Source organism: Rhamphochromis sp. 'chilingali' (assembly GCF_963969265.1).
Source record: "Rhamphochromis sp. 'chilingali' genome assembly, chromosome: 10".
NCBI lineage: Eukaryota > Metazoa > Chordata > Actinopteri > Cichliformes > Cichlidae > Rhamphochromis > Rhamphochromis sp. 'chilingali'.
In genome coordinates, this window is record NC_137937.1 from 34,386,419 (window position 1) to 34,411,355 (window position 24,937).

Below are 24,937 nucleotides of genomic sequence, written 5' to 3' on the forward strand. Positions count from 1 at the left end.
TTGCTTCACCCCTTAGAGCTGGAAAAACAAATATAATAAAATTCAGATATTGTTTTGGATGCTTGTGTGGTGGCAATCTAATCCTGTTTACAGTGTGTTTATACAAAACTTTGTCCTTTATTTCAAGTCACTGAAATTTGCAGAAAAATTAAGCAGAAAGGTAAAACAAGCAAACAAAAAACTGCACACATCCTTATCACAGTCTTTGCTTTTGCGAAAATGTGTAAAAGGATGCATATGGTCAACAATACACAGGTAGACTGAGTAGGCCAAGTAGACTCAGGAGGGTCCCAAATTTTGCACAAAAGTAACCTCTCACATTATACCAGCAGCAGCTTAAATTGTTGAAACAAGTATGTATGCATAGAGGATGGAGCCATGCATATATGTTATTTATGCCAAATGCTGAATCTGTAATTTGAATATTGAAGCAGAAATGAATACTCAGCCTCAGTTTATGGTTTTTACCTGACAGGAATGACACCGGGTATGGTCATCTGTACATTCAGAGATCCTCTTCTGCTTACCTTGGTCATAATGAGTGGTTATTTGAGTTACTAGTCTCAACCATTGTATTAAGGCTGATGATAGAAGGTGATTTGAACAACAACCCCAGGTGTATGTGGCTCAAATTCACCAGATACACAACAGGCATGGGGCTGATTACCAACAATGATGAGAGAGCGCCAATTGACAAATAACATAGTAGTGGATTCCTGAAGGTCCAAGAGAACAGACCCACCCCCCAAATATAAATCAGTGGTCAGGATGTGGAGATTAAATTTGTCTCTGTCCACCTCTCAGAGTACCTGACCTGGACCACTCACATCTTTACTGTCACTGGCAAGGCTCAACAATGTGTATACATCCCGAGGAAGGTTGGGCTACCTCAGAACCTAATTTCTGCCAGGATCCAGCTACATGCAATCAGTGGCATCTTTAAGACCTGGCACCAACAACAACACTTAAAGTGACTTAAATTTCCTACTTGTTAATGTTACCGTTAAGTGGCAGTCAAAAACATCTTAAGGGGTCTTTATGATAAGATTGAAACATTTATCACCTGGAACTTAGATGTTTCATCAAAAAATGTTACGAGTGTAGGTAATAATTCTGTGTCATACCAGAGTCATAGAGGAGAAACTAGGGAAATAACCATGACTTTATTCTGTTCAGGTGAAATTCACAATGAATTTGTAAAGAATACACAGACACAATAGAAACATCTTTATTGATCACAAACTAAATAAAAAAAAACAACAACAACATGATTATTATTCTTTTCCAGTAGAGTGATCAACAAAAACAATATGTTTAAGAAAAGGTGATATTTAATTAACATAACTCACTACTTCACAATGTGACTTACGTGACTATTATCATAACCTCAAGGGTGTATAAGTCATATAATGTGTGTTTAAAACATTTTTCAAGTGTATCCCAAAAGAAAAATGATTATAAAACTTTAAAGAAAAAACACATTTTTACAGTTCACAGCTAAAAAAAACCCCAAAAGAACAATGCCATCACATAAATCTTCCCTGATGGTGTAAATTACACACAGGTAAATTAGTGTAAACAGCTTACTCACTTCTACCAAAATGTTACACTTTTGTTCTGTCTTTTGCTAGAGTCCTTAAAAAGAGTCAGAACAATAGGAAATATTCTTATCCAGCAACGGAAAAAAAATGTAAATGACCCGGAAGAAGTCACTGCACGTGTCTGCCTGCTCAATTTAGAAGCTCTGTTTAAACAAACAGAGGGAAAAACAGTAGCTTATATGTATTTTTGGCATTTCATTTTATAGGGAAGGCAACACTGGAGTCCATTACTACAACCCTCAGTGTTTTCCAACTTCATGCTAAACTGCTGTCCTGAGGAAAACTTGCCAAAATTGTCTTTACTGATCAGAACTGCAAGAAAGAGTACACCTGGGGGCAGTATAGAGTCAGCCCCCCTTTAGCCTGAATCTGGTCCCCTCTGTAGACTGTCAGTATCACAAAACTGAAAGGACTGCACTTAATTGCCTTATCAGATTATCTTACATTAAAGGATTCTGGACAGATTTCACATGAAAACAGCTCAAATTTGGCAGAACCTTACTGATGCATTACAGTTCAATGGCATCATGAACAACAGACAAATCAATGCCTCGTACACAAATACTGAAAATCATAACCTTCACGAAGGATTACTTCTTTCAGCAGTTTCTGTAATATCCAAAGGTGATAAAGTGTTAATAATAACAACAACAAAGAATACCCACACAGTGCCCCAGGTAGAGCAGTGAGTTCAGAAATGAGCAGTTTTGTCTTTTAGTCTTTACATGTGGCATCTTCAGGGACCTGACATCCCTCTGAAAGTTGCTTCGATTTGCTCCAGTGTCTTGCCCTTGGTTTCTGGGACGAAGACCATGGTGAAGATGACATTCAGGATGCACATAGAAGCAAATAGCCAGAAAGTTCCTGCACTGGTTAGAAGATTCTGCAAGGCAAATAGGTATCGGGGGGGGGGGGGGGGGGGGGGAGCAAGAGAGAGCGAGAGAGAGAGAGAGGGGGGGGAAAGGCCACAGAGAACTATGTCAAAAACACTCAAAATATCCCGACTGCAGCGCAAATTCAATTCAAATTTTCATCCCTGCATCAAAATATGTTTTCACAGCTTCACAAATTGTCACTCATATGGATTTAACTGTTATTTTTCCATCCTCAGTATGTTGGAGAGGCTTCTCCAGGTAGCAGAGGTGGCCTTCAGCAATGAGACAGACAGCTACACAATCCAACATCCAAAGCCAATTTAGAATGACCAATTAATGTAACATGCAGTTTTTTGACCTCCAGGAGGAAGTTATACAAAGATATCGCTGTACAGTAATCTAGATGTTGGTGTAGAGTAAACTTTGTTTTTTAAATTCACAAATACAGATGGTTAAAAAAAACAAAACAAAACTATAATCCTGTACAAAAAAATGAAACCCATTATCCTTTGAGCTGAGAATATCCAATCTAAAAGTGACAGCGCTTTGAGACAATACAGCGAACCTAAGCAGGCTATGGAGTGACTACTGACTACTTAAGCTGCTGTTATGGTTGGCATGTTGGTCACTGCTCAGTCTAAATGTGACATCAGACCCATAACTATTCATAAGGGTGCTTGTGGCACACTGGACGTGGTGAAGTCTTCTCGTAAACAACATGTTTTGCAACTCAGCGGAAAAAAAATTATACTAGAACAAGTCCAAAGAGGAAACAAAATAATTATGGTGGTTTGAAAGTTTTCTCCACAAAATCTCATCTTTTTTTGCTCCAGCTGTTACAGCTTTTCGCCTTTGTACCCTGGTTATCTCAATGTGCCTGTACTGACCCATCACTGAAACAGCAATAGACATTAAGCTTTTCAAACACTCATTTTTCCAGCCTGACTAAGTCAGGAGTCATGCAGCATTTGTGAGAGCAACAATGGTGAGCATAAATGGCCAGTTAAGTCTGTTATGACTGATGGCAAATTAGGGCCGTTACAACAACTATGTGTATACTGGACTAAATGCTTCCCTTAATATGCTCGTTAAGTAGGAATGCACTTCTCTGCAGCTCGTCTGGTGTTGGCAGGGAAGCTTTCTGGGAATAAACTATGTTTGATGGGGGCGAGTCATCAACATTTTGCCATAAGTCAGTGATGATGTGTTTCCAATGTGTTCTGCTATCTCATCACAACCATAATAACAAACAATAATGATTACTGTGTGACATCATTTTGACTTTCTGGTGAGTTACGTTATGCTAACTGTTCCAACAGGATCTTATTCCACATCCATTGAACCATTTGTGGTAAACATGCGGCCTATGTGCCAGAACCAGCCCAGCAAAGGGCTCTACTTTGTCCCTCGGATGGTGCTGCAAAGTGCAAAATTTGCAGTGAAGTCTTTTTATGGCATCTTAAGTAAACATGCTGTATGCTCATGTGTTCACTAAAAAAAGGATCCCAGATGTAAGATAAAATTTCACTTCTGTTTAATTAAATTTCACTTCTGTTTACAATCCTGGTTGAAATGTGGTTTTATGGATCTTTAACAGATTTGGTATTCTGTTCAACACTCACCATCATATCCTGGAAATTTTTGGTGACGACGAATGCTATGCTCCAGTTGGTGAGGACGCAGACAGCGCTGGCAACCCCCCTCACTTTCACTGGGAAGATCTCTGACATGACGAGCCACGGGATCGGACCCCAGCCGAGAGCAAAACCTGAACAGGACAGCAACAGTTATTAAAGTGGCATGGTCTGTTGGGGGAATACACCCACAAGTTTAACAAAAAAAATCCCCATCAGCAGCACTAATTTGTTTGGGTTTTGGAGAATTAAATGTAGGGCTGTTCGATATAACGATATAACGTCTAATGTTTCATTTTACGCTATCGCTTGTTTCGTGGTGTCGCAAAATAAACTGTTTACGGAAATAGTTTTTCATCGTTTTGATGGTCACTCCAGGATTTCTTAAAGTTCTCTCTTTCTCTTATATATAAAATAACCACACTACTGACGGACAAGCGACTGTTTGTTTGCGTTGTCGTTAGCAACAACGACGGTAAAACCATCGTGTGGCTCCGCCTTCCGCTTGTTTATTTTCCACGTAAACCTTTCACAAAAAAAAGCTGAAGATCCTGTTGAGATTTTTCAAAATAAACTGAATCAGGTGAAATTGTATGTGGAGTGTTTACGGATGAGAAACTAAAAAGAGCCGATGGGTGCTTAAAAACATAAACCTTAGGACAGGCTTTTACCCTCAGCATGCCGTGTAATAAATAACATAAATAACAAATTTCCCACGTGTGGGACTAATAAAGGTTATCTTATCTTATCTTATCTTATCTTAAATACTCACAAAATTGTGAAAATTGCGGCCGTTTCAACTTATGTAACACTCGACTCCAGGTACAGCACTCCCAGCTGAAAACACTTCACGCAAGTTGCCCGAGATTCACAGAATTTACAGAAAATGTAAAACTTTTGTGATAAATATCGTCGTTTGGGACGATAAATATAGGATATATTAGGATATAGGATATGAGATTTTGGTCATATCGCACAGCCCTAATTAAATGTTTTGCAGATGACTGACAAATTTATCTTTGAATTTGTGATGGAATAGCCAAAGCCATTAAATATCCAAAGTTATTTGTATTAAGTATAAGGTAAGGAAAAGGTGTGAGGACTAAATCATTTTTGCATCTTGAAGTGGAGCTGATTGACCCATTTTTATATGCTGGAAAACTGACCTGTGATGAACACCGCAATGCTGGCCAGAGCCATCCAGGCCAGGTCACCATGGGGTTCTGGAAGTAAGGACATCAGGTAGAAGTAAACTCCAAATGCTGTGGTGCTGATGGCCATGGCAACACCTGTGTTATGAAATTACAATCAAGGAGGTGTCACAGAGAGATCTCAGGAATTATGGTTAATAATTACATTTAAAGATTCTGGCTACCTGAGATAATGAGAAGGACTTTCCTTCCAGCTTTGTCCATGATAAGCGCTGCTACTCCAGTAAAGACGACCTGAATGAGACCCACGATCACTGACGCCAGGTCACTTTGCTGCAGAATAACGAGAAAGACAGGTCTATAATGAATTTATGTTTTCACTGAAAACTTGTAAATTGATAATTTTGCTGTTGAATTCAATTTTCACCTCCAAGGGGAGAGCTTTCTATTAGTGTGTTCACTGAAATGTTTCGCATTTTGTTACACTAACTTGTGACTTTTGTTTTTAGCCCTACTCCTATTTCCCAAAAAAGCCTTTTTGGGAAAAGTGCAACGCGACAAATCCATTTTTGATAAAAAGGTGCCAGCACTGTCCTGTGAAGTCTTGCTCTTCTGCTCCTTCATCTGCTTTGTTTAGTGAGTGATAGAAAGAGCAGTAGCGCCTGTGAATGAGCTACCTTAAAATGTGCCTGTTCAAATATATTCTCAGCATAGAACATGATGGCGTTGATCCCGCTCATCTGCTGGAAGATCATCAGCATGATGCCAATCACCAGAGGCTTGTAGACACCAGGATCCTTCAGGTCAGACAGCTGGAATTTAGAGCCCTAGGAGGAAAACAGAATAACGTTGTCAATCATCAAGCCAAACTGCCAACATTTTCCCACAGTGGTTGAATTACAATTGAGGAGGGCAAAGGCACTGTGGCCAGAAATTCTTGTCTTATATCACCTGCTCATCACATGCTTCCTCAATGCGGGCGCACTCCCATTCGACAGGAGCGTCTGGTCCACGTAAGAAGCGCAGTGACTCCACAGCCTCCCTTCGCTTGCCCTGTGACAGCAGGAAGCGGGGCGTTTCAGGCATGAAGGACATAAAGACCATCAGCAGCGTCGGTGGGATGGAGCAGCAGATCGCCAACCAACGCCAGTCCATAAAGAGACCTGCAGGACAGGTTCACACACACTCAGGATGAGCCATTTCTACAGCTATTCCTCATCTTTTGTTTAAAGAGATGTGGAAAAGAAGTTTTAGAAGCCATTCATTTTAATTTTACAATAACAGGAACAAGGATATTTATTATATTTCAAAATCGGCATCTAAAGTGTTATATGTGCTCAGAGAAGGTTGTTAATTTTGGCCAAACAGGTAATCACTAAATCACTGAATGAGTTAAAAAATGTCTAACAGAGACATTTCCCCCTTTACCAAAAAACAAAACAAAACAAAACAAAAAAAAAGCCTCAATAGAAATAAGCAACATTTCTTGAAAGACAATTTGATTCATATGGCCTTTTAACAAATTCCATGATGTGATCCATCGCATCAAACCATGCAGCTGTTTTGAAACAACTTTGTCTTAACAGTGAGAACCATTTGAACTGACACTTTTAGTTTTTACTGAAGCCTCAAGGTTAGCATTTATACTGCCCCCATATCTAAGTGTTTAACACCAAACATTACAAGTGAGGGGCGGATTTAAGTGAGAAAGGCAATGCATGCTCACTGGGCAGCAACGTGTCAATATTAAGGTGAGCCTGTCCTAATGTGTACTCTTATGATCCTTCTGTATGCTAATGAGACAATAATTTATTCAATGAACATCATGTTATATTGAGGAAGACTTGAGGAGGCTAGTGACTGATACAATAAACTAATTAGGAACCTGTTTACTGAGGTTATAAATCAAATGAGCAATAAGCTATCTTTGCAACTGAGTAGTGAGCCCCTGCTGGCCATTAAAAGCATTAAAGGTTTAGCTTTATTTTTCAAACCTGGAGACTAGACCAGAGGTGGGCAACTCCAGGCCTCGAGGGCCGGTGTCCTGCAGGTTTTAGATGTGTCCTTGATCCAACACAGCTGATTCAAATGGCTAAATTACCTCCTCAACATGTCTTATAATTCTCCAGAGGCCTGGTAATGAACTAATCATTTGATGTGTGTGTGTTGACCCAGGGCGATATCTAAAACCTGCAGGACACTGGCCCTCGAGGCCTGGAGTTGCCCACCCCTGCTATAGACCAATGTAAAATGTCGCAGTTCCAACACGTGCTTTTTACTTCAGGTTTTTCCTGCATTCTTATACAATTGCCTTATTCCTTAGCATTTTCCTGTTTCTCAAACTTTATCCATAAGTTCTATTTGTCAAATGTTACCCAAGTTACCAGATTGTCTATGATACACAGTTAACATAATACTGTGTGTGTGTGTATACACACGTTTAGACGTCTTTGTAAGGACAGAAAATTGGGATGCTACTATACCTGTGGGGACCAACAGTCACTTATGGGGACAAAATGACCGTCCCCACCAGTCTGAAGGCATTTTTGAGGCTCATAATGTGGTTTTAGGGTCAGGGTTACAGTTAGGTTGTGGTTAGGTTTAGACTGAGGGTTAGGGTTAGGTATTCATTTTTCATGGTTAGGGTTATGGTAAGCAGCTAGGAAAAGCATTATGTCAATGACATGTCTCAATGTCTTCACACTTGAAAACAAGTGTGTGCGTGTGAGTGTGTGTGCCTCTCTTTCGATGTTTTCAGTACTTTAGTGAATACAGTTCTCGATTAAGCCAGTCTGCCAAGAATGAGAACAGAGCACCTTTTGCACAGGAACCATTTGTTCAGAGCGTTGAATAAAAAGAGGTTTGGGCTTGTCTTTTTTTGATTAGTTATAAAACTCAAGCGCACACTCTAAATTGATACGCAGAAAACTGAGGACACAAAACAGTTTTTTTTTTTTTATTTGAGTAATTTTAGCTTTGGGGGGCACACAGAGGGATTATGGTCACGTCAAAATTCAGTCACAAGGCTCACACAGAGAAACAGGTTCTAAACCAGTTTACTGATCAACTGATTCATAAATAAATTATTCTATTTTTAACCTCATGATGTTATTCCGCAAGTTATCACTGCAAACTCTGATAGACCTTTGATACAATTCAAAAACCATATCTACCCACAACCAAACAGCTGTTTGACTGCAGTGTGACACAGTTGCTGTGTTTGCACAGCAACTAACCTCCAGAGCACCACGAGACAAATCCTCCTCTCAAAACATACCAGCTTTTATTAGGAAATCATGCACAGCACACAGCTAACAAGATTAGCCAGAAGCAGCCATTTTCACACAGGTCAAGCAGTGAGGCTGTTGTCTAAGAGGCAGCAGAGGAATCGGATCATATATGACGATGATCATGTGAATGCCACATTTGTTACATCATCTTTCAATGATTTGTAGGTTGTAAAACGTTGTTGTTATCTGACACTTTTTCTTGTATCTGACACTGCAGTTCTTGTAGCCATGTAGACTTTGCAAAGGGAGTTTTAAAGATGCCATAAAAACTTTAAACATCAGTTTCATACCTCCAAGATAAGCTCCCATGATGCCTATCACCACCATGAGCTGCACACAGGAGCCTAAAGTCCCACGGACCTTTTCATGTGCCATCTCAGAAATATACACCTGTTTGAGGGGAGACAAGGGAGAACATCAAAAATTCAAACCTTTAGTATACAGAACTGTTCTCTTAATGGTTTATAAAGCAAACACATATAATTTTGTTTATATAAAGTTAAGAGCACATTTATGATTCACATTTGAGAAGCCAAAGCCAACAAATGTTTGGCGTTTGAATGGACTGATCCACACTAACAATCATTTATGTTATTGAAGCAAAGGTGGTCTTATTCTGTTCATTTCTAGCTCCATATTTTTATTCTACAATGGCTTTGCATGATTCACTGTTCAAAACAATCCTTATTTATCTCACTGAGTGTAGGTGCCGCCCATCAGGTCATTCGGTGTCTGGCTTTCACACCATTTAAGGCCATGTGTCAGATTATACTCTCTAATTTTTAATCAGTGTTCAAGTGATACTGTGCAGCTACTTCTTAATCCCACAAAATGAAAGCATACCTTGTTTTTTCTGCCTGACATTTCAATTTACTGTCTAACAACCAAGTTTTTTGGAGATGGATTTTTTTCTTCTGGAATCAAACTGTCTAATCTTCACATCAACAGATGCCGGGTCAAATATTAAAGAGGCCTTTAATCTGCTTTTAAATGACATACCGGGACAACCAGCGAGGTGATGCCGCTGGCGAGGCCTGTCAGAATTCTGCCAACGTAAAACATCCACACGTTCTGCGCCGCGATGATGATGGTGAAGCCGGAGACAAATGGCAGCGCGCATAACATCAGACTGACCTTCCTGCCAATCTTCTCCACCATCCAGCCACCAATCAGCCCGCCCAACGCTGCTCCCACCGTCACTATGGACTGAAACACAGAACAGATCGTCAGCAATAAACGTTAATGAATTATTTGAACTTTATGTTGCATTTGATCAATTTTATTATTTTAAAAGAATAATTAAACAGGGTTTAACTATTTCTGTTGAGTTAACATCTGGACTATATTTTCTATTTTGCATTAGTGCCTATTTTGAAAAAGGCCAAAGCTCCGGCGCTTGCAGTATATAGACCAACTTTACACCAGTATGCCATGTAACACATGACCATATGTTTAAGTGAAATACTTTCAACGTATTTTAAAACAGACAGCTTGGCTTTAAAGGGTGCATATACTCTTTATACCCAACATTAAAAGGGCAAAAATTACACAGATCCTCTCATTACAGTGGACGGGACTTGAAATGAGTGCATCAGTGGGAAACCTCAGGTTAAGTGTTTTGGAGACAAAGTTCAAGAGGCAACGCTACGATAATTTGGGCATTTGCAGAGGAGGGATAGTAGATAAACTGAGCAAATGATGTTGAGGATTAGGCTCCCAGGCAGGAGAAAAATAAGGAAGATTCATGAACATAGTAAAGGAGAACATGCAGACGGTTGATGTGACAGAAGAGGATGTGATAGGGTGAGATGGAGGCAGATGAACTACTGTGGCAACCCATAAAGGAAGCAGTGAAAAGAAGAAGAAGATTACAGTATACTGGAGGCAAACCTTAGGTACTGCCATTCATGAAGATGTTACCTTTAACACGTATACACACAAAGCTGACTGCAGGTTGGGGAAACCTGCAGTCAGCTGAGACTGAAGGAGTGATGAAAAGATTCTCCCATTGAAATTGCTACGTCCGGATGAAAAGAATCAACCTTTTGGGGTCTCTATGGCTAGTTTCCCCATTTATCAGCTACTATACAGGAGGTGACTTCTTTTATAGCTACTCAACGGTGTGATTGTCCTAAGGCTTAGCGTTAGAGTTGTGACTGCTATGGATGCCAGCTTCTATTATTTTAAACAATTAGACTAAACAATGCAGCCTCTCGTCCAAGTGTGGTCACTTCTGGCTCAACCCCCCCCCCCCCCCCCCCCCCAAAAAAAACCAAACAAAACAAAACACAAACATGGAGGCGGCCAAAATGTTACCACTGGGTTACCAAGAAGGGAACCTACAAACCACTAGGCACATGGCTTCAGTGTTGTGGCTGATCAGTATATTAAGTTGTTCCTTCAGTGACTCTTCCACCGTTTTATGTCATAAACTATTATGACCATGATTATTGAAGCTCTTAAAATGTGCTAAAATGATTAATTTTAAACATACAGTGAACACATTTTAATTTCATCCGGCTCTTTCTTGTGTGTCTTTTTTACAGGATGTGTTGGATGAAATGAGATGTCACACAAATCTGCTGTTAAAATTGCCTGGCTGTCATCATACCCCAAACCAGGAAGCCTGGTTATCGTCCAGTCTCAGCCGAGAGTCCTCAATCTTGGTGAGTTCGGGGATGGCGGGAGAGCTGTATCCCAGCACGAACCCGAAGCTCATGGGACCCAGAACAGAGGCAAGTGTCGCAAGGTACAACTTTCGATTCTTCACTTTGCTGTGGAGAGAAAGAGGAACACAGATGAGTGTAGGAGGTAAAGGTCAGGTCTCACATATGATAGAAAGAAGCTCAGCCTCATTAATATGCTTCAGGGACAAAAGAGAGAATAATTTCTGCTTCTTCTTTTAAGCCTATAATATCATGGCATGGGTGACATGCATCATTTCTAACGGCTGTTCAGTCAGGAACACTGTAATCAAGAGAATACTGATTTGTATTTAAACTGGGAGAGCACCAGCAACAATAGGAATCCAGTACAGAATAGAGCAAGTATTACAAAAACTAGCAGATATGACTGTGATTAACTCGGACTAAGAATGAAAAAGCAGAGCTAGGATCACGGTGCTGCACAGTACTTTGCAGCTTTAGACTGAATGCAGGAAGAATAAAGCAGCTTTAATAGGACATGAGATTGTCTGTAAGCTCCAGTGAGTTTAAAGGGAGCATTGGGTGTACTAAATGATAATTTTTTCAGGGTTTGTAACATTATTTTGCAGATTTACATTAATATATAAAAAATGTAATTACATTAATGTTATTAAAACTTAAGAATATAAAAATAAAAGCTTTTTTGCCCCCACCCCCCACTTTACAGCTACAACACCAGTATGTGGTGTACCACATGACCATATGTTCAAGTCACCCTTGGACTGTTGGAAACGAAAGCTGGTTTTGCAATCATCACTATAATTCAAACTAAAGGTGTTGAGGTCAGGCCAGTCAAGTTCTTCCACACCAAACTTGCTCATCCATGTCTTCATGGACCTTTCTTTGAGCCATGGTGGGCAGTACTGTTGGGACAGGAAGGGGCCCTCCTACAACTGTTACTGCAGTGTAGATCAGTATAAGCTTTCTGAAGCAGGAAACTCTGCATCAAATCACATGCTAAAATCTAGTTCTCAGAATGCTGATGTACTCGCTTTACTTCATTGTAGTGACGTTTTTCCAAAAGATATTCAGTCACTCTCTCTGCTGATGATGTATGCGAGTCTAAAATCCCTATATTTGTTCATAGCAACATGGTTTACATCATTTTCATCCTCATCAAACTTCTCCGTGCAGGACAGAAATGTGTCACTGTAGGATAAAGGCGATCACTCAGAAGAATATTGTATTGTATTGAAAAACCCATCCATGACAGCATACCACATCCCCCCAATGCAGAGGTGAAGGGCTCAGTGTTTTCCTTTAATTTGTCACTCATCTGTGTAATTCTTCTAGTAGCCATTGACTTTGGTCTAGGTCAACATAAAACAGTTGTTATCAAGCAAACTCCAGATTCTCCTCTGTGGCCCTTTCAGGTTCCAAATAAGCAAGCAAAAAGAAGCTAAGCAAAGATCAACTGCTTGTTCAGTATGCCATCTTTAAATTTAGTACACACACACACACACACACACACACACACACACACACACACACACCAATAAATTATGCTACACCATTAAAACTAAACAAAGCAATAATATCCGTAATTAAACTGGGTTCCCTAAAACAGCAAGGGGAGAGTAAAAACTACAAGTCGGAAACATAATCTGCATGGTCTAGATAACTCTGTATATTTAGATGATACGTAAACCCTCTGAAATGATCTGCTGTGGTAGAGCTACACTGACCTCAGATAAGCATCTTGTTCAGACATGAGTCCTGTTGGATCTCCACCCTCGGCATCCAGCAGCCTTCTCCTCTCATCTTGGATGTCCATACCGACAGCAGTAGTAGCAATCTTTCCTGGTTTTTACCTCTGTTCACCTTTGACAATGATCACATGTCAGAAAGTAATTTAAAAATCCCCGAACAAAAGCTAGAAAAGCAGTCGAAGAAAGCGAAAAACCACCAGGACGGAATCAGAAAAAAGAAGAAGTTAGACCATCTGAGATATCCGTGAAGAAAATATCGGACAATTCAGCTGGAAAAAACAATGTGACCATTACCGAGAACATTTGCTTCTCACCGGCGGTTAACTTGCTTTGTCAACATTGAAGTCAGCTGATCGTCCTGTGTTCCTCTTATTTCCTGTTTCCCTGCGTGTAAGTAGTTTCACAGTAAAACTCCTAGTATGAGGTCTATCGCCCAAAACAGACTGCAGTCTCCTATCTTTATTAAAGCAAAGATAGAGTAACAGACACCTTTACTCTAAAAATTAAACTCACTTTAATTTTTAACGTTTTACGAAGACGGGCAGATATTCTGGTTAATCGCGGTCATTCCTTCAGAATTAGTTAAAGCTCATTCCTTTAAGCTAGCAGATACATAGCGTTACACAGTTCATTAATTTTTGCATGTGTTTTAATTTTACTTTATAGCTACAGCTTATTAAAAGACGTTAATGTTATTTATTTTGCATTTTAACATGGCGAAAAAACAGGAAGGAAGCGATCTCTCGCTTACGATTTGTTTCCAAAATAAGAGCTTCTAGGAGTGTTGAAGTTGGTTTCCATGGCGACCCTCGGATTTTCAACATTAGGCAACAACTTTATACAAGCAAAGCAAAAAATAAAGGTCGTAAAAGTGACTGCGTAAGTGTAAAACAGCTCGAAACAGCAATTTCAGTGACGCAATGGACACATCTGAGGAGACAGATGACCAAACGGTAAAAAGTGACTGAAAAGCAACAGTGAAAATGTAGACAGGCCCAGCCTGTTGGTTGTGTATAAAATATGTTTGTTTCATTTATGATGCCTGAGCTAGTTAACTAGCACAAACCCAGGTTAAATAACGTTACGGCTACTGAGTGAACATTGAAAGTGACGCAAAGTGTTTTTAGGTTGGAGTAAGACTTGTAATTTAAAAATTTTAAATGCATAACAGCACACAATAAATGTTTTCCACTACCTTAATAATAGCCTCACTAATAAACTGTTATGTGATGTTGTCGAGATAAAACAGTGTGCCACCTCAGAAAAAGTGAACTGAAATCTTTTGATTGTCCACCTCCAGGATGCAGAGCAGAGTTTTTTCCCCACTGCTGTATCAGAAGAGGAGCTGGTTGAGGCCAAAAGAAAAAACAGCCTAAAACGGCTGTTTGGCTCCAGTAAAATATTTCTTCACACAGAAAAATCCTGTCAAAGACCAGACCTGCAGGGCAGCCTCATCATTCAGAGCAAGGCCGCTGAGCAGTGAGAATCAACAGTGACTGATACCTATGTGTCTTGAATACGTACAGCAGTACATTTAAAATGGTGTTATACTTCTTATTATAGTCATTATTTATGTTATATTGGGCCTTTGTGCTTCATCTAAGTTCATCCTCTGTGTGGAATAAGTTGTTTTAGCTCCCTTCCACTTCCTTTAAAACCAAATTGTGTCTGATTACCTTCCACTTATATATAGACAGTTTATTGAATTTTAAGTATTTTCATTGTTAAGTAATATTTGTTTTTGTTTTTGTTATTGCAGTTATATAAATGGGGAAGAGGCAATGGGGAAGTCTCAGTATGAGAGGGCTGTCATCTGCTTCTCCAAAGCCATCACTCTGCAGCCACAACAGGTCACCTTCCACAGTGGTCACACAAGATGTTGCTGATTTTCCTGTAAAATAGATCAGATGAGGCTTTTTTTTTAACATAACCGTTAGTTATGCTTTCTGGATATTATGTATGCATCTCTTTTCTGGCCTGCGTCTTATCCTCTCTATATTGTTATATCCTGTGATATTACATGTTCTAGGTTCAGCTATATGTGAGCCAGGCAGAGGCCTACCTACAGCTGTGTGACTTCCAGTCAGCAGCAGCCTGTTACAAACAGGCCTGGCTCTTGGAGCCTGGAGCCTTCGAGGATCGTTTGGCCTTCATTTACTATCTGCAGGTAGAAGTATTCGCAGGGTCCAATGATGAAGACTTGTCATGTCGTTTCTTATTTTCTGTCATGAATATACTGCTACAATGCTGGATACAAGGTCTGAACACTCAGTTTCAGAAAGTTTTTTTTCTATTTGAGGATTTTTATTCGGGTCATCTCAGGACACGACTCTAGCTGTGAGCACCTCTTAAGTAAAAAATAATTGAAAAGAAAAAAACATGTTATTTTCTGTTTGATTTAAAGTTGTTGACATGAAAAATATTGCATATTGTTTGACAGTGTTTCTCTCAAATATACGTTCATTATATCATATATCTCCTTGGAATCTAAGTTTATTCTACATAGAACTGAGCTTATACTTAGTTCTAGTGGCTGAGTCAAACTCAGCCACAGGCCTGGCAGATCAGCTGATCTTAGTGCCAAACTACACACCCAAGTTGCAAATCTCATATAGCATGCACTAATTTACCTACTGCTGCCAATGTATGCCTCCTTGCAACCCACCTACCATCCAGGTTCTCTGTTTCCTTCTGTTTATGAAATAATCAAGGTTATATTTGTTGTCATTAATGCCTGTTCTGTTCTATGAGAAGGGTTTTTGTAGCGGTTTTCCTTGCCTTTAGCCTCCATGGAAAGGCGGGGATGTATACTGCTGCAGAGCAGAGCAACCAAACATTAATTACTACAGTTGAAATAAGAATCCTATCTTAATTTAAGTGGGCATTAGAGAACTATCCTAACATAGATCCCTCTGCCTCTTGTTGTCCCAGGGTCAGTGTTTGTTCGACCAAGGTTTTTTTGTAGATGCACTGGAGGCTTTCAGCAAAGCTGCTGAGGTGAAACCGGGTTGCAGAGCTCACAAGGTCAGAAGGTCAGGAGCCTGAGCCATAACATCTAGACTGAAGTACAATATATGTTTAGTGTCTAAGTTACCTTATAGTTCCCTTATAATTGATTTGAGCATTTGTTATTCGTGTACAGAAGGTAAAAGATTAATAACAAGTCCCCAAGAGTTCAAATGTGAAATTAACAAACATACATATACTTTGCATCCCAGCTTGGCCTGTCTGACAGCTTTAGGTCGCCACACTGACTGTCTGAAGCTGGTAAATGACTGGATGGCATCAGAAGGTCCCACCTCCGACCTATACATCCTCAGAGCCCGACTGCACAAAGAGCTTAACAAGGTCACATCTCTTACACCTCTCTGTATAACCTATGTAAAAATCTCAACATTTTGCGTTTTGCATTCATGTTCACGATATTTTAATACCAAGATTCTTTGACTGATCTCTGTGTAATGGCCCAATGTACTAACTATAGCTACAGAGCAGGACAGAACATGCAGCATTACAAAACATAGGCTGTAAAAAACAGTTGAAATTGGGAACTGAGGCTTCCACAAACTGATTTTGGCAAGAATAAATCAGCAATAAGAGAACAAAGTGCTGAGGTTGTGGATCCATGGATGCCTCTCATGTAAGATCTTGTCTGTCATCACATTGTAACCACAAAGATATCATGTGGTCTCAGTTAGTGTTCAGCCAAGCGGAAAAAAGTCATATGAAATGTTTGTGTAAATGCTAAGTGATGTTGTAGATTAGTGTCTACAAACAGTATACACTAATGTTGCTATCATAATGACTGCTGCAATAAAACAGCCAGATTTGGCCAGATTTGCAGTTGCTGCTATTTCCTATTTGCTCAATCTTTAAGTGTTTAAGTTTCATATCAGATATAACATGCAAACTTTCTTGAAATGAAATGTGCTTTAATTCTCAAAATTTTCCTTTAGTCTGGTTTTTTTTTACTTCTGAAGATCTCATCAGTTCAAAGTTCTAAGTATACTTTGTCTACTGTTTAACATTTATGATTAAACCAGCAGAAACTTTCTTCTTCTATCCAGACATCAGTTTGTTATCATGACGTGCAGTTGGCGTTGGCGTTGAACCCGACCTGTCCGGTGGCTGGAGCTCTGCAACTCCAGCTGCGGGAAGCGAGTGAACAGGCGAGACAAAGGGCTGTGGACAAAGCTTTGTGTGGAGAGTTGCCTGAAGCCCTTTGCATGATTAATATCGCTCTAGCCAACAGCCCAGAGGACGGAGGCCTCTACCTGTTCAGGTGTTTCCAGCCAATGTGTAGACCTTAACAAAATCTGTTTTGGGACTGTTACACAGCGGAATGTTGACTTGCTGACATGTATTTAATTCAGCTGAATGCTATTCCCTTGCATTTGCAGAGGGACTCTGTATAGACGGATGAAGAACTTCATACCAGCCATTGAGGATATAATCCAGGCTGTGGAGCTGAGTGGAGAAGAGGAGAAGGAGGGACAGCAGGAAATCAGGAGTCAGAAGGTGGAGGTCAGAGATGATAAGGCTGAGAGTTGCTCTGTGCAGGAGGAGGCGCAGTTTCAGCTGGCTCTCATCTACAATGATTTTGCCGTTCAGTGCTTTTGCAAAGGTCTCTACGCAGAGGCGACTCTGCTTCTCAACAAAGCCATTGAGGAAGAGAAGGGCCAGGCAGGCCTGTACGTGAACCGAGGAGGTGAGGCTGTGACACCTGACCTGTCTGTGTGTGAGTCCTCTGCTCTTTTCACCCATGCAATGAAACCCCAAATGTTCTTAGATCGAGCACCCCCCAAAATACTGAACATCTTCTTTGACTCACCTCAACCTTTAATCAGATCTCTGATGGAAATGTAAAACTTAGATAAATTATTTCCTGCTTTTTGTTTTCTTTTTCTGTTGATTTCCTTGTTCCTTGTTGTTGTTGATTCACATCAACAACTTTTCTTTGACTGTCTGATAGACACCAGTTTTTTAACATATACACATAACTGCAATCTCATAGCATGATTTTAATAATTAATATTCATTACCTACTGAAATGCTCATGTTTGTGCTCTCTTTTTTTAAATGCATTATATATTTATTATATACATCCCATGTACAGTTCTTATGAAAGGGGAAACTCTGTTATTTCTGCTGTGATACTGTCCATTTTACATAGGAGTTTATGGCAGTTGACTCACTCTTGGAGTCAGCCTCAAGTGGCCATTGGAGGAACTGCAGCTTTTGGCCCTTCAGCATTGGCTTTGGCACTCAGCCCCAGAGATTGCTGCTTGCTCTAAACATTATTGATTTGAGTTGAATGTAAGAAAACTAATGTCGAATGTTGTGTGCAAAGTATGTTTGATGTCCCCTTCCGAGTGATTGCCTGGACAACAACTTTGCATGATCTCAAAACCTGTTATGACATTTTTGAGAATTAATGTGTGGAAATTTCTACTTTCTGTGCAAGCGCACATTCATATTCAGCACTTTGGAAGTTTGAGTAATGCGACAGCCAGAACGTGAGGCTTTAAAGCCAAAAGTACACCTTAAACTTGACGAGCTTTTGTCATGGATCATCAGCACTGTGAATCAGGGTATTTAGTCAAAGAGGATCTTACACTGAGTGTCCTTCTAAGTGTTTGAGTTGAAGCATGTGACTTCCTGCACAGTAAAAGAGGCAAAACATCTAATGTGACAGGGGAAACTTGACAAACCAGATTTTTAGGCAGCAAGACTGAAGAGCTGCTCCAACTGAAGATCATGCACTGTTTTTAGAGTTTCACCACTCTACACTCTCCATCAGGAATGGATGGGGATAAAACACAATTTAATAGCCATGTATTTGGATAGCCCCTGTATCTCACATCTTACTATGTAACACGAGGGGGATTGGAAATGAATGGTTCAGCGACAGTAGTGCGTTGAGTCTGTTGGCAATACATATGCAGCTTCAGACTGCAGAGAGCATCTGCTGTCAGATGCGGGCTGTATAAAAAATATGTTATACAACCGGTCTGTGGGCCAGTTATGCTTACGCTGTTGTTGGTCCATTAACCAGTGTCAGAGAAGAACAGACATATCACATGCAAAAAGGTGATGTGAAATGTTAAAAACAGTGATGTTTTTTCTTTTTTTTGTTGTTTCATACTTTTCCCATTCCTGGTGATCTCCACTGAGACTCCTCTCCCTATTCTGGCCCACTGTCAGCTAATCAGCGTTTGATTGATGCACACTGTCATTCATGTCAAGCAACATGCAGTTGGGATTTTGGAGGACTGCATGGGAGCACGTTTGCAGTTGTTCAAAACCCCTCTCCGTCTCTCTGTAGGCTTTCTAAAGGGAAATCCCTCCATAAGCTAACACAACCACGGGAGCATAAGTTACGCATGAATCCTTCTTGGATTTCAGTTCATTCCCAAGCCCTTTGCTAAACATCATCCCACTCCCACTACCCTGTCTTTCATTTTCCCTCTCATTGTTATATCCAGGGGCATTTGCAGGATTTTTGTTAAATGGGGTGGCACAGAGAGGAGGGGGAATGAGGCTGAGGCGAGCAGCACTGGAAAATGAAGCCAGTTCAATAATGCCAGGCGCTGGAGTTGGGGACTTTGTTGATATGTTTTGACCACACGTGTTCCCTCAGAGAGAATCATCACTGAAAAACAACACAAAAATAGTTTCCTGTCATCATATGATGAAACATTTTGATCCTGCTGGACCAGACTGAATGGTTTGAAGATGATGTGAATCATTTGCTTGGCCTCTACAATTACCCAGCTGAGTGCCTGTGGGGAGATTGTGGACCAACATGTGAGACCCAACTCTCTCAGCATCAATCAAACACCAAATATGGGAATATCTGTAGGAAGAGTGGCGTTCATCGTGTTAGGGTTTTGTTTTTCACCTGTCTTTACATCATCAAAGCAGCTATTATGAAAATTAAAACCAGAGTTAATGTGTGTAAAGTTAATGAAATATTGACACTAAATGCTTAACTGAGGAACCATTTTGATGCTTATATGTGTATGTCAGACTGTTTCTTTAAGCAGAGTTATTGGCACTATGCTCTGGCTGACTACCGGCAGGCTGAGGAGATGATGCAGCCAAAAGACCCTGCTGTCCGCCTCCGCCTCGCTGTCATTTACAACATGCTGGGATCTTTGTGTTTCCAGGATGGGTCAGAACCACACGGAGAACATCCCATTAACACCCACACAGAGAAACTTATAAAGTCAAGTTATCAAATGTCACTTAGCTGATATACTGTTGAATGTGTGTGTCTGGATCTGCAGGCGTTTCCAGGAGGCAGTCGATATGTTTTCTCTGGCCATCCAGCACAACCCCGCCTCTAGCCATTACTACGAAAGCAGATCGAAGGCTTTTCGAAAGCTGCTGAACCTGAGCGGGGCCAGGCAGGACTTCATCTGCATGCTGATTCTGGACCCCACCCACGAGGAGGTCTCAAATTCTTTAATCTTTTGTGGTTTTCAGTAAAGCCACATTTCATTTCAAAAGATTTCATTCAATAAGATTAACACAATGTCTGACAGAGCCCTTAGATAAGGAGAAGACATGACACTCAAATAACCCTGAATGGAAGTTGTTTTAATGTGAACAGTCATCCCAGCCCAACACTAAAGGAGCCAATTAACAGCTAAAATAAGGAAGTTAATGGCTGGTCATCTGTTAATTTCTAATCAATTAACAAGAAACTTTAAAACCTCTTGTGGGATAAACATTTACTGAAAACAATTTCAAAAGTTTTATCAGTAAAACTTTACTGATGCATTTCATTTTAATATTTTAAAATCTTGTGTTAATTGTGTGTGTCTGTTTGTGTAGGTGGCTGCTATGCTTATGAGTCTGTTCCCTGGCTGCAGGGTCTCTGATGTATTGTCCAGCCCAAAAGGACAAGCGATCAGAGCTCAGCTGATGGAAACCATGCAGAGCTGTAGCTCCTCCTCTGATCCACAAAGGTCAGAAACATGGAGGTTAATTTGAAGGCTGGATGATACCTGACATTGAGGTAGCTGACAAAGTCAGTCTTTCGTTGTCTTGTGTTGAATTTTGTTCTTAGACTGAGTGAGAAGCTCTGCAACATGACTCTCACTAATGAGAGCACAGCGAGCCAATCAAAAGAGCCAAGTAAAGAAGGCAAGGAGCTGGAGCTGTGTGTGAACAAAGAGGAGATGCAGATAACTGTGAGGAGCCTCCTCCAGGTACCGAGCAGGACTTCATTTATTTTAGAAGTTCAGTTCTTTAAAAATTCTACTCAGATAATTTAAGTAATTTTCAGCTACAAATCAGTTTTGATCTTTTTTGCAGTGACTTCACAGCTGTTCTGTGTTATTGTGCAGCAGGTCAGCCGTTCATTCCTGACACTGCATCGCTAAACCACACTGGGACGTGTCTCACTACACACCACCTACCATCCATCAGTGCGTCTGTAAACATGAGAGGATGCAGTGCTGCAGAGTTGGCCTGTTTGGGTTCCACATCTGAGAAATGACAGCAGGAATACAGAGAGTGGAACAACCATCATCAGCTGTAACTCTGTGTTTTCCTGTTATTTAGAATTACACAGGAGTTTGATGATCGAGAGAATCATTTTTAACAGTGCCCGATGAAAACGTGCTTCCAGATACATCGGCTGTAGATTGATATCAGAGTTTAAAATCCCAGTTTCACTGATAGCTAGTGCATATTTTTGTATTTGTACTTTTTCTTTTAGTCGTTCCTTCTGCTTTATCAAAATCTATGAGACACAGCAAAGGTAAATGTCATGTCAGTCAACAAGGCTGATATCAAACAACGTATCAGTTCATCCCTGCACAAAATTGTGTATAACTGTGTTCCTTATAATCAAGAAAAGTACAACAATTCATGTGCCTTAAGGAAAAAGTATTTCTGTTCATCTAGATGTAGCGTTTATTAGTAGGAGAAACATTTCATCACTCATTGAAATGACTTCTTTGGTCTCAGAGACGACATTCTTTTTGTTGGTCAGCAGGGGTCAGTGTTTATCTCACTGCAAATACTGCATTCAGATGAACAGGATCACTTTTCTAGGATTTTTTTTTTACCTGGATACATCACAACAAACCCTTCATATGAAGATGCTGAATAAAAATTAGAAAACTGCAGTTTCATGCCTGTTGAGAAGAACATAAAGGATACTAGGCATGTTTATTTTTTGTGAATAAAACCTTTACATGAACCTAAAGTTTAATACATATAGCTGCTGCTACAAATACAACTATGATTTCTAAATTATAGATGCTGTTTCTACACAGGTCTTCTATACAGTATTTACGGTTTGGAGATAGGCTCTAAAGATTAATGTTGCACAGCTTAGTATCTGACCAGAAATGTAACGTGGTTTCCCCCTTTTAATTTTACATGGACTGGTACTTAACATTGTTATACTCTAATTGTGCACTCAATGTGGTTCATACAGCATTTTGTTGTATGCCTTTATGGAGTTTGTATCTATCAAGCCCACAGTTACACTCTAATGGATGCATTTAGGTCTAAATTAGGTTTCAGTATCTTGCTCAAGGGCACTAAGACAAATTTACTGGAGAAGCCAGGGATCTTTATAAAATAATTAGTAGCTGACCTGTTCTACTTCCAAGTGAGTGGCAAAAATGATTTTGCAAAACGTGATGTTACTGTAAAATTGGTCCCAGACCTTTTGATAATTAAATGTCACAGTCAAGTTATTAATGTTCAACAAACAGAAATTTTGAAATTTTCTCATATTTAGTGCAAAAGTTATTGGGTTATGACCAAAAATGGGGTTAGTTTTGGGAGGCCACAAAGTCAAACTGCAAGATCAGCTGAAGTGAATTCTAGCCCAGAGTGAGTGATTGGTCTGCTTATAGCTGAAAGTACAGCTGTCATATAGTCAGATATGGGTGTGCTGTTTAAACTTAGTCTGCCTACAGCTGTGCTGTTTCTCTCTTAATAAATGTCACTTGTGTTGTCACTGGTATGTGCTCTGTTCTGTGCTTAACTGGAGTGCATACGGGCAAAAATAAATTCTTACAGATAAAAAGGAGGACCTGACTGAAATGTGTTTGTTTAGGTCAAAGTGGCCTCCGACATTAATTTTTGACTACTAAAATCTAATCAGTTCATTCGTAAGTCCAGGAAGATTTTTGTGAGAAAGACAAGAAACTAGTTTAAAGCCCTTCTTCAATATTATGTTCACGAGACAGACAATGGAAAACATATTGCTAATGATTTATAGTCTTAAATTGCATCATACAACAACAGTTACTTAAACTCTAAATCAAAGGTAACAACATGTATCTAAAGCACAGTGGTATTGTCCTTTAATGATCATGTACTGTAGCAGGTAGGTGCAATAGGTGGCAGCAGAGGCATAATATCCTAGTATGGCATTTTCACATGATGTTGGACTGGTAATATCTTCTTTTATATTTGGCATTACACAAAATGTAGGCTTCTGTTTCTCTAAATCCAGCAACAGTTCTGCATTTATAAATGTAATTTGTTTAACTAATTCAGGTGTGATTTACGATGATATTGGTTGCCTGACATACAGTGTGATCGCTTAATGCGACAACAAACAGGTGCTTTGGTGAAAGGGTAGTGCTGGTGAGCGTCTCCTTGACTGATGAGTGAACCCACGCTGAACTGCGCCACTGTTCACAGTCAGGAGTTTAGTTCCACATGTCACTGCCAAACCACAGATTTGCACAGAATCATGTGACTTAACATGAATAGTAAACTAGTTTCAGTTCCTCTTATTTCTCATTCTGATTGAGCATTAATAACTTGATTTATTGCCCATATACAGTAAAACCACCTGCTCTTTGAAGTCACGCTGTCTGAAACCTGATCCTTTCTAATCCAAAGACCAAACATGTGCCACAGCACATCTAATATGGTATTATTTCCTCACAAAAATCCCTTTGGGAGCCATATGTGTTGACTGACAGCTGTCTGAGGACATGAGTGGTCTGTGCTGGTTCAGAAAGCTATTCTAAAAAGCAGAACAATAATACTGATGTCTTAGATAATGGGGGTGACGTTGCTAATTTTTTGTCTTACATGACATGTGATTATGTACACGACTAGTTGTCGAGGCTGTCCAGTAATTTGAAAGTAGTTGTGGGAATTATGTACCTGCTGCTTTTCGTCACCTTTCTGCTTCCTTGGTGAAGGGAACCCCTTCTCAGGTGATAGAACATGTGGATGAGCTTTCATATCTTGAGTCTGAATGTGAGGGCACAAATCAAAATTTGCCTCCACAGCACACATATGCCTACCAGTTCTCTTTTCCTATACCTCTGGTGTACCTGAGGTCTCTTAGGTGGAACATCAGTGTCCATGTATTCAAGAAGCAACACTGTGGCATTCACTGGCTCTCACTTATATGTAATTAATTAATTAATTAGAAATTTATGAGAATGCATCAGTTTGTAAGAAGTCATAGTTACACACTAGTCAAATACTTTTTTTTTACAGTACTATTTGTTACATCTTGATGGTTAATTTTCCATTTAGCCTAACCACGCCATACTTCAACAGAAGGATTAGATCTGATTGTATCACAGGTGATCGGCAGTGGAGATCTGTTGTGGCTGCAGCTCTGTTGTTGTCTCTACGAGGCAGCTGACCTCGCGGCATTAACAGCAGCTGTGGCAACAGCTGACGCAGAGAAAGGACCTGTGGCACAAAAGCTGCTGTCACACCACAGAAAGTACAGCATAGCTAAAATCACAAACATACCACACATACCAGAGTCTGTCACAGTCGCTTCACGCCGTCCACTCTGGTGTTTAATTGGATCTAATAAAAACTAATAATGCTTATTATTTTCGTCAGCATTTTTAATTCTGGGAAAAGTTGTGCTTTCTGGCCTAAAAGTGCTAATTTCCATTTGTCATTACATTCCAACTGACGTTAAAATTCCACTCTGCCGTGGAGTGTGGTCACGCTAATGT

General features: G+C 40.0%; 2 protein-coding genes across 5 annotated transcripts; one reads left to right on the top strand and one right to left on the bottom strand.

Annotated features, from left to right (window-relative positions):
• Positions 1-1,206: 1,206 nt before the first annotated feature.
• slc2a8 (solute carrier family 2 member 8) lies at positions 1,207-13,346 on the bottom strand. 2 transcript variants are annotated; one of them, XM_080895214.1, is made up of 11 exons: positions 13,260-13,346; positions 12,942-13,077; positions 11,163-11,325; positions 9,551-9,757; positions 8,842-8,941; positions 6,213-6,424; positions 5,939-6,088; positions 5,486-5,594; positions 5,277-5,399; positions 4,099-4,244; positions 1,207-2,484 (listed from the first exon to the last, which is right to left on the bottom strand). In XM_080895214.1, exons 2-11 carry the CDS (start codon positions 13,028-13,030, stop codon positions 2,338-2,340), a joined length of 1,446 nt encoding a protein of 481 aa, XP_080751340.1. In that variant the 5' UTR covers positions 13,031-13,077; positions 13,260-13,346; the 3' UTR covers positions 1,207-2,337. The 2 variants fall into 2 exon arrangements, with proteins under 2 accessions (XP_080751340.1, XP_080751339.1); XM_080895213.1 differs by having other exon boundaries at positions 12,942-13,326.
• A 386-nt stretch (positions 13,347-13,732) lies between these two features.
• Positions 13,733-23,723, top strand: LOC308404918 (tetratricopeptide repeat protein 16-like). Of its 3 annotated transcripts, none has more exons than XM_080895212.1 (13): positions 13,733-13,918; positions 14,266-14,444; positions 14,725-14,815; positions 14,995-15,132; positions 15,897-15,997; positions 16,184-16,313; positions 17,033-17,247; positions 17,366-17,673; positions 19,995-20,139; positions 20,255-20,420; positions 20,805-20,938; positions 21,040-21,181; positions 21,288-23,723. In XM_080895212.1, exons 1-13 carry the CDS (start codon positions 13,886-13,888, stop codon positions 21,288-21,290), a joined length of 1,785 nt encoding a protein of 594 aa, XP_080751338.1. In that variant the 5' UTR covers positions 13,733-13,885; the 3' UTR covers positions 21,291-23,723. The 3 variants fall into 3 exon arrangements, with proteins under 3 accessions (XP_080751338.1, XP_080751336.1, XP_080751337.1); XM_080895210.1 differs by having other exon boundaries at positions 21,320-23,723; XM_080895211.1 differs by having other exon boundaries at positions 21,323-23,723.
• The last annotated feature ends 1,214 nt before the right edge of the window (positions 23,724-24,937 follow it).

Excerpts from the sequence above, each read along its gene's own strand:
- slc2a8 (XM_080895214.1), bottom strand. The coding sequence starts at position 13,030 with ATGGACATCCAAGATGAGAGGAGAAGGCTGCTGGATGCCGAGGGTGGA. Across the intron at positions 6,089-6,212 it reads AGGAAGCATGTGATGAGCAG|GGCTCTAAATTCCAGCTGTC; the intron begins GTGATATAAGAC and ends TTTTCCTCCTAG. Across the intron at positions 5,400-5,485 it reads AGTCCTTCTCATTATCTCAG|GTGTTGCCATGGCCATCAGC; the intron begins GTAGCCAGAATC and ends TTCATAACACAG.
- LOC308404918 (XM_080895210.1), top strand. The coding sequence starts at position 13,886 with ATGGACACATCTGAGGAGACAGATGACCAAACG. Across the intron at positions 14,445-14,724 it reads CAGAGCAAGGCCGCTGAGCA|TTATATAAATGGGGAAGAGG; the intron begins GTGAGAATCAAC and ends TTGTTATTGCAG. Across the intron at positions 15,133-15,896 it reads CCTTCATTTACTATCTGCAG|GGTCAGTGTTTGTTCGACCA; the intron begins GTAGAAGTATTC and ends TTGTTGTCCCAG.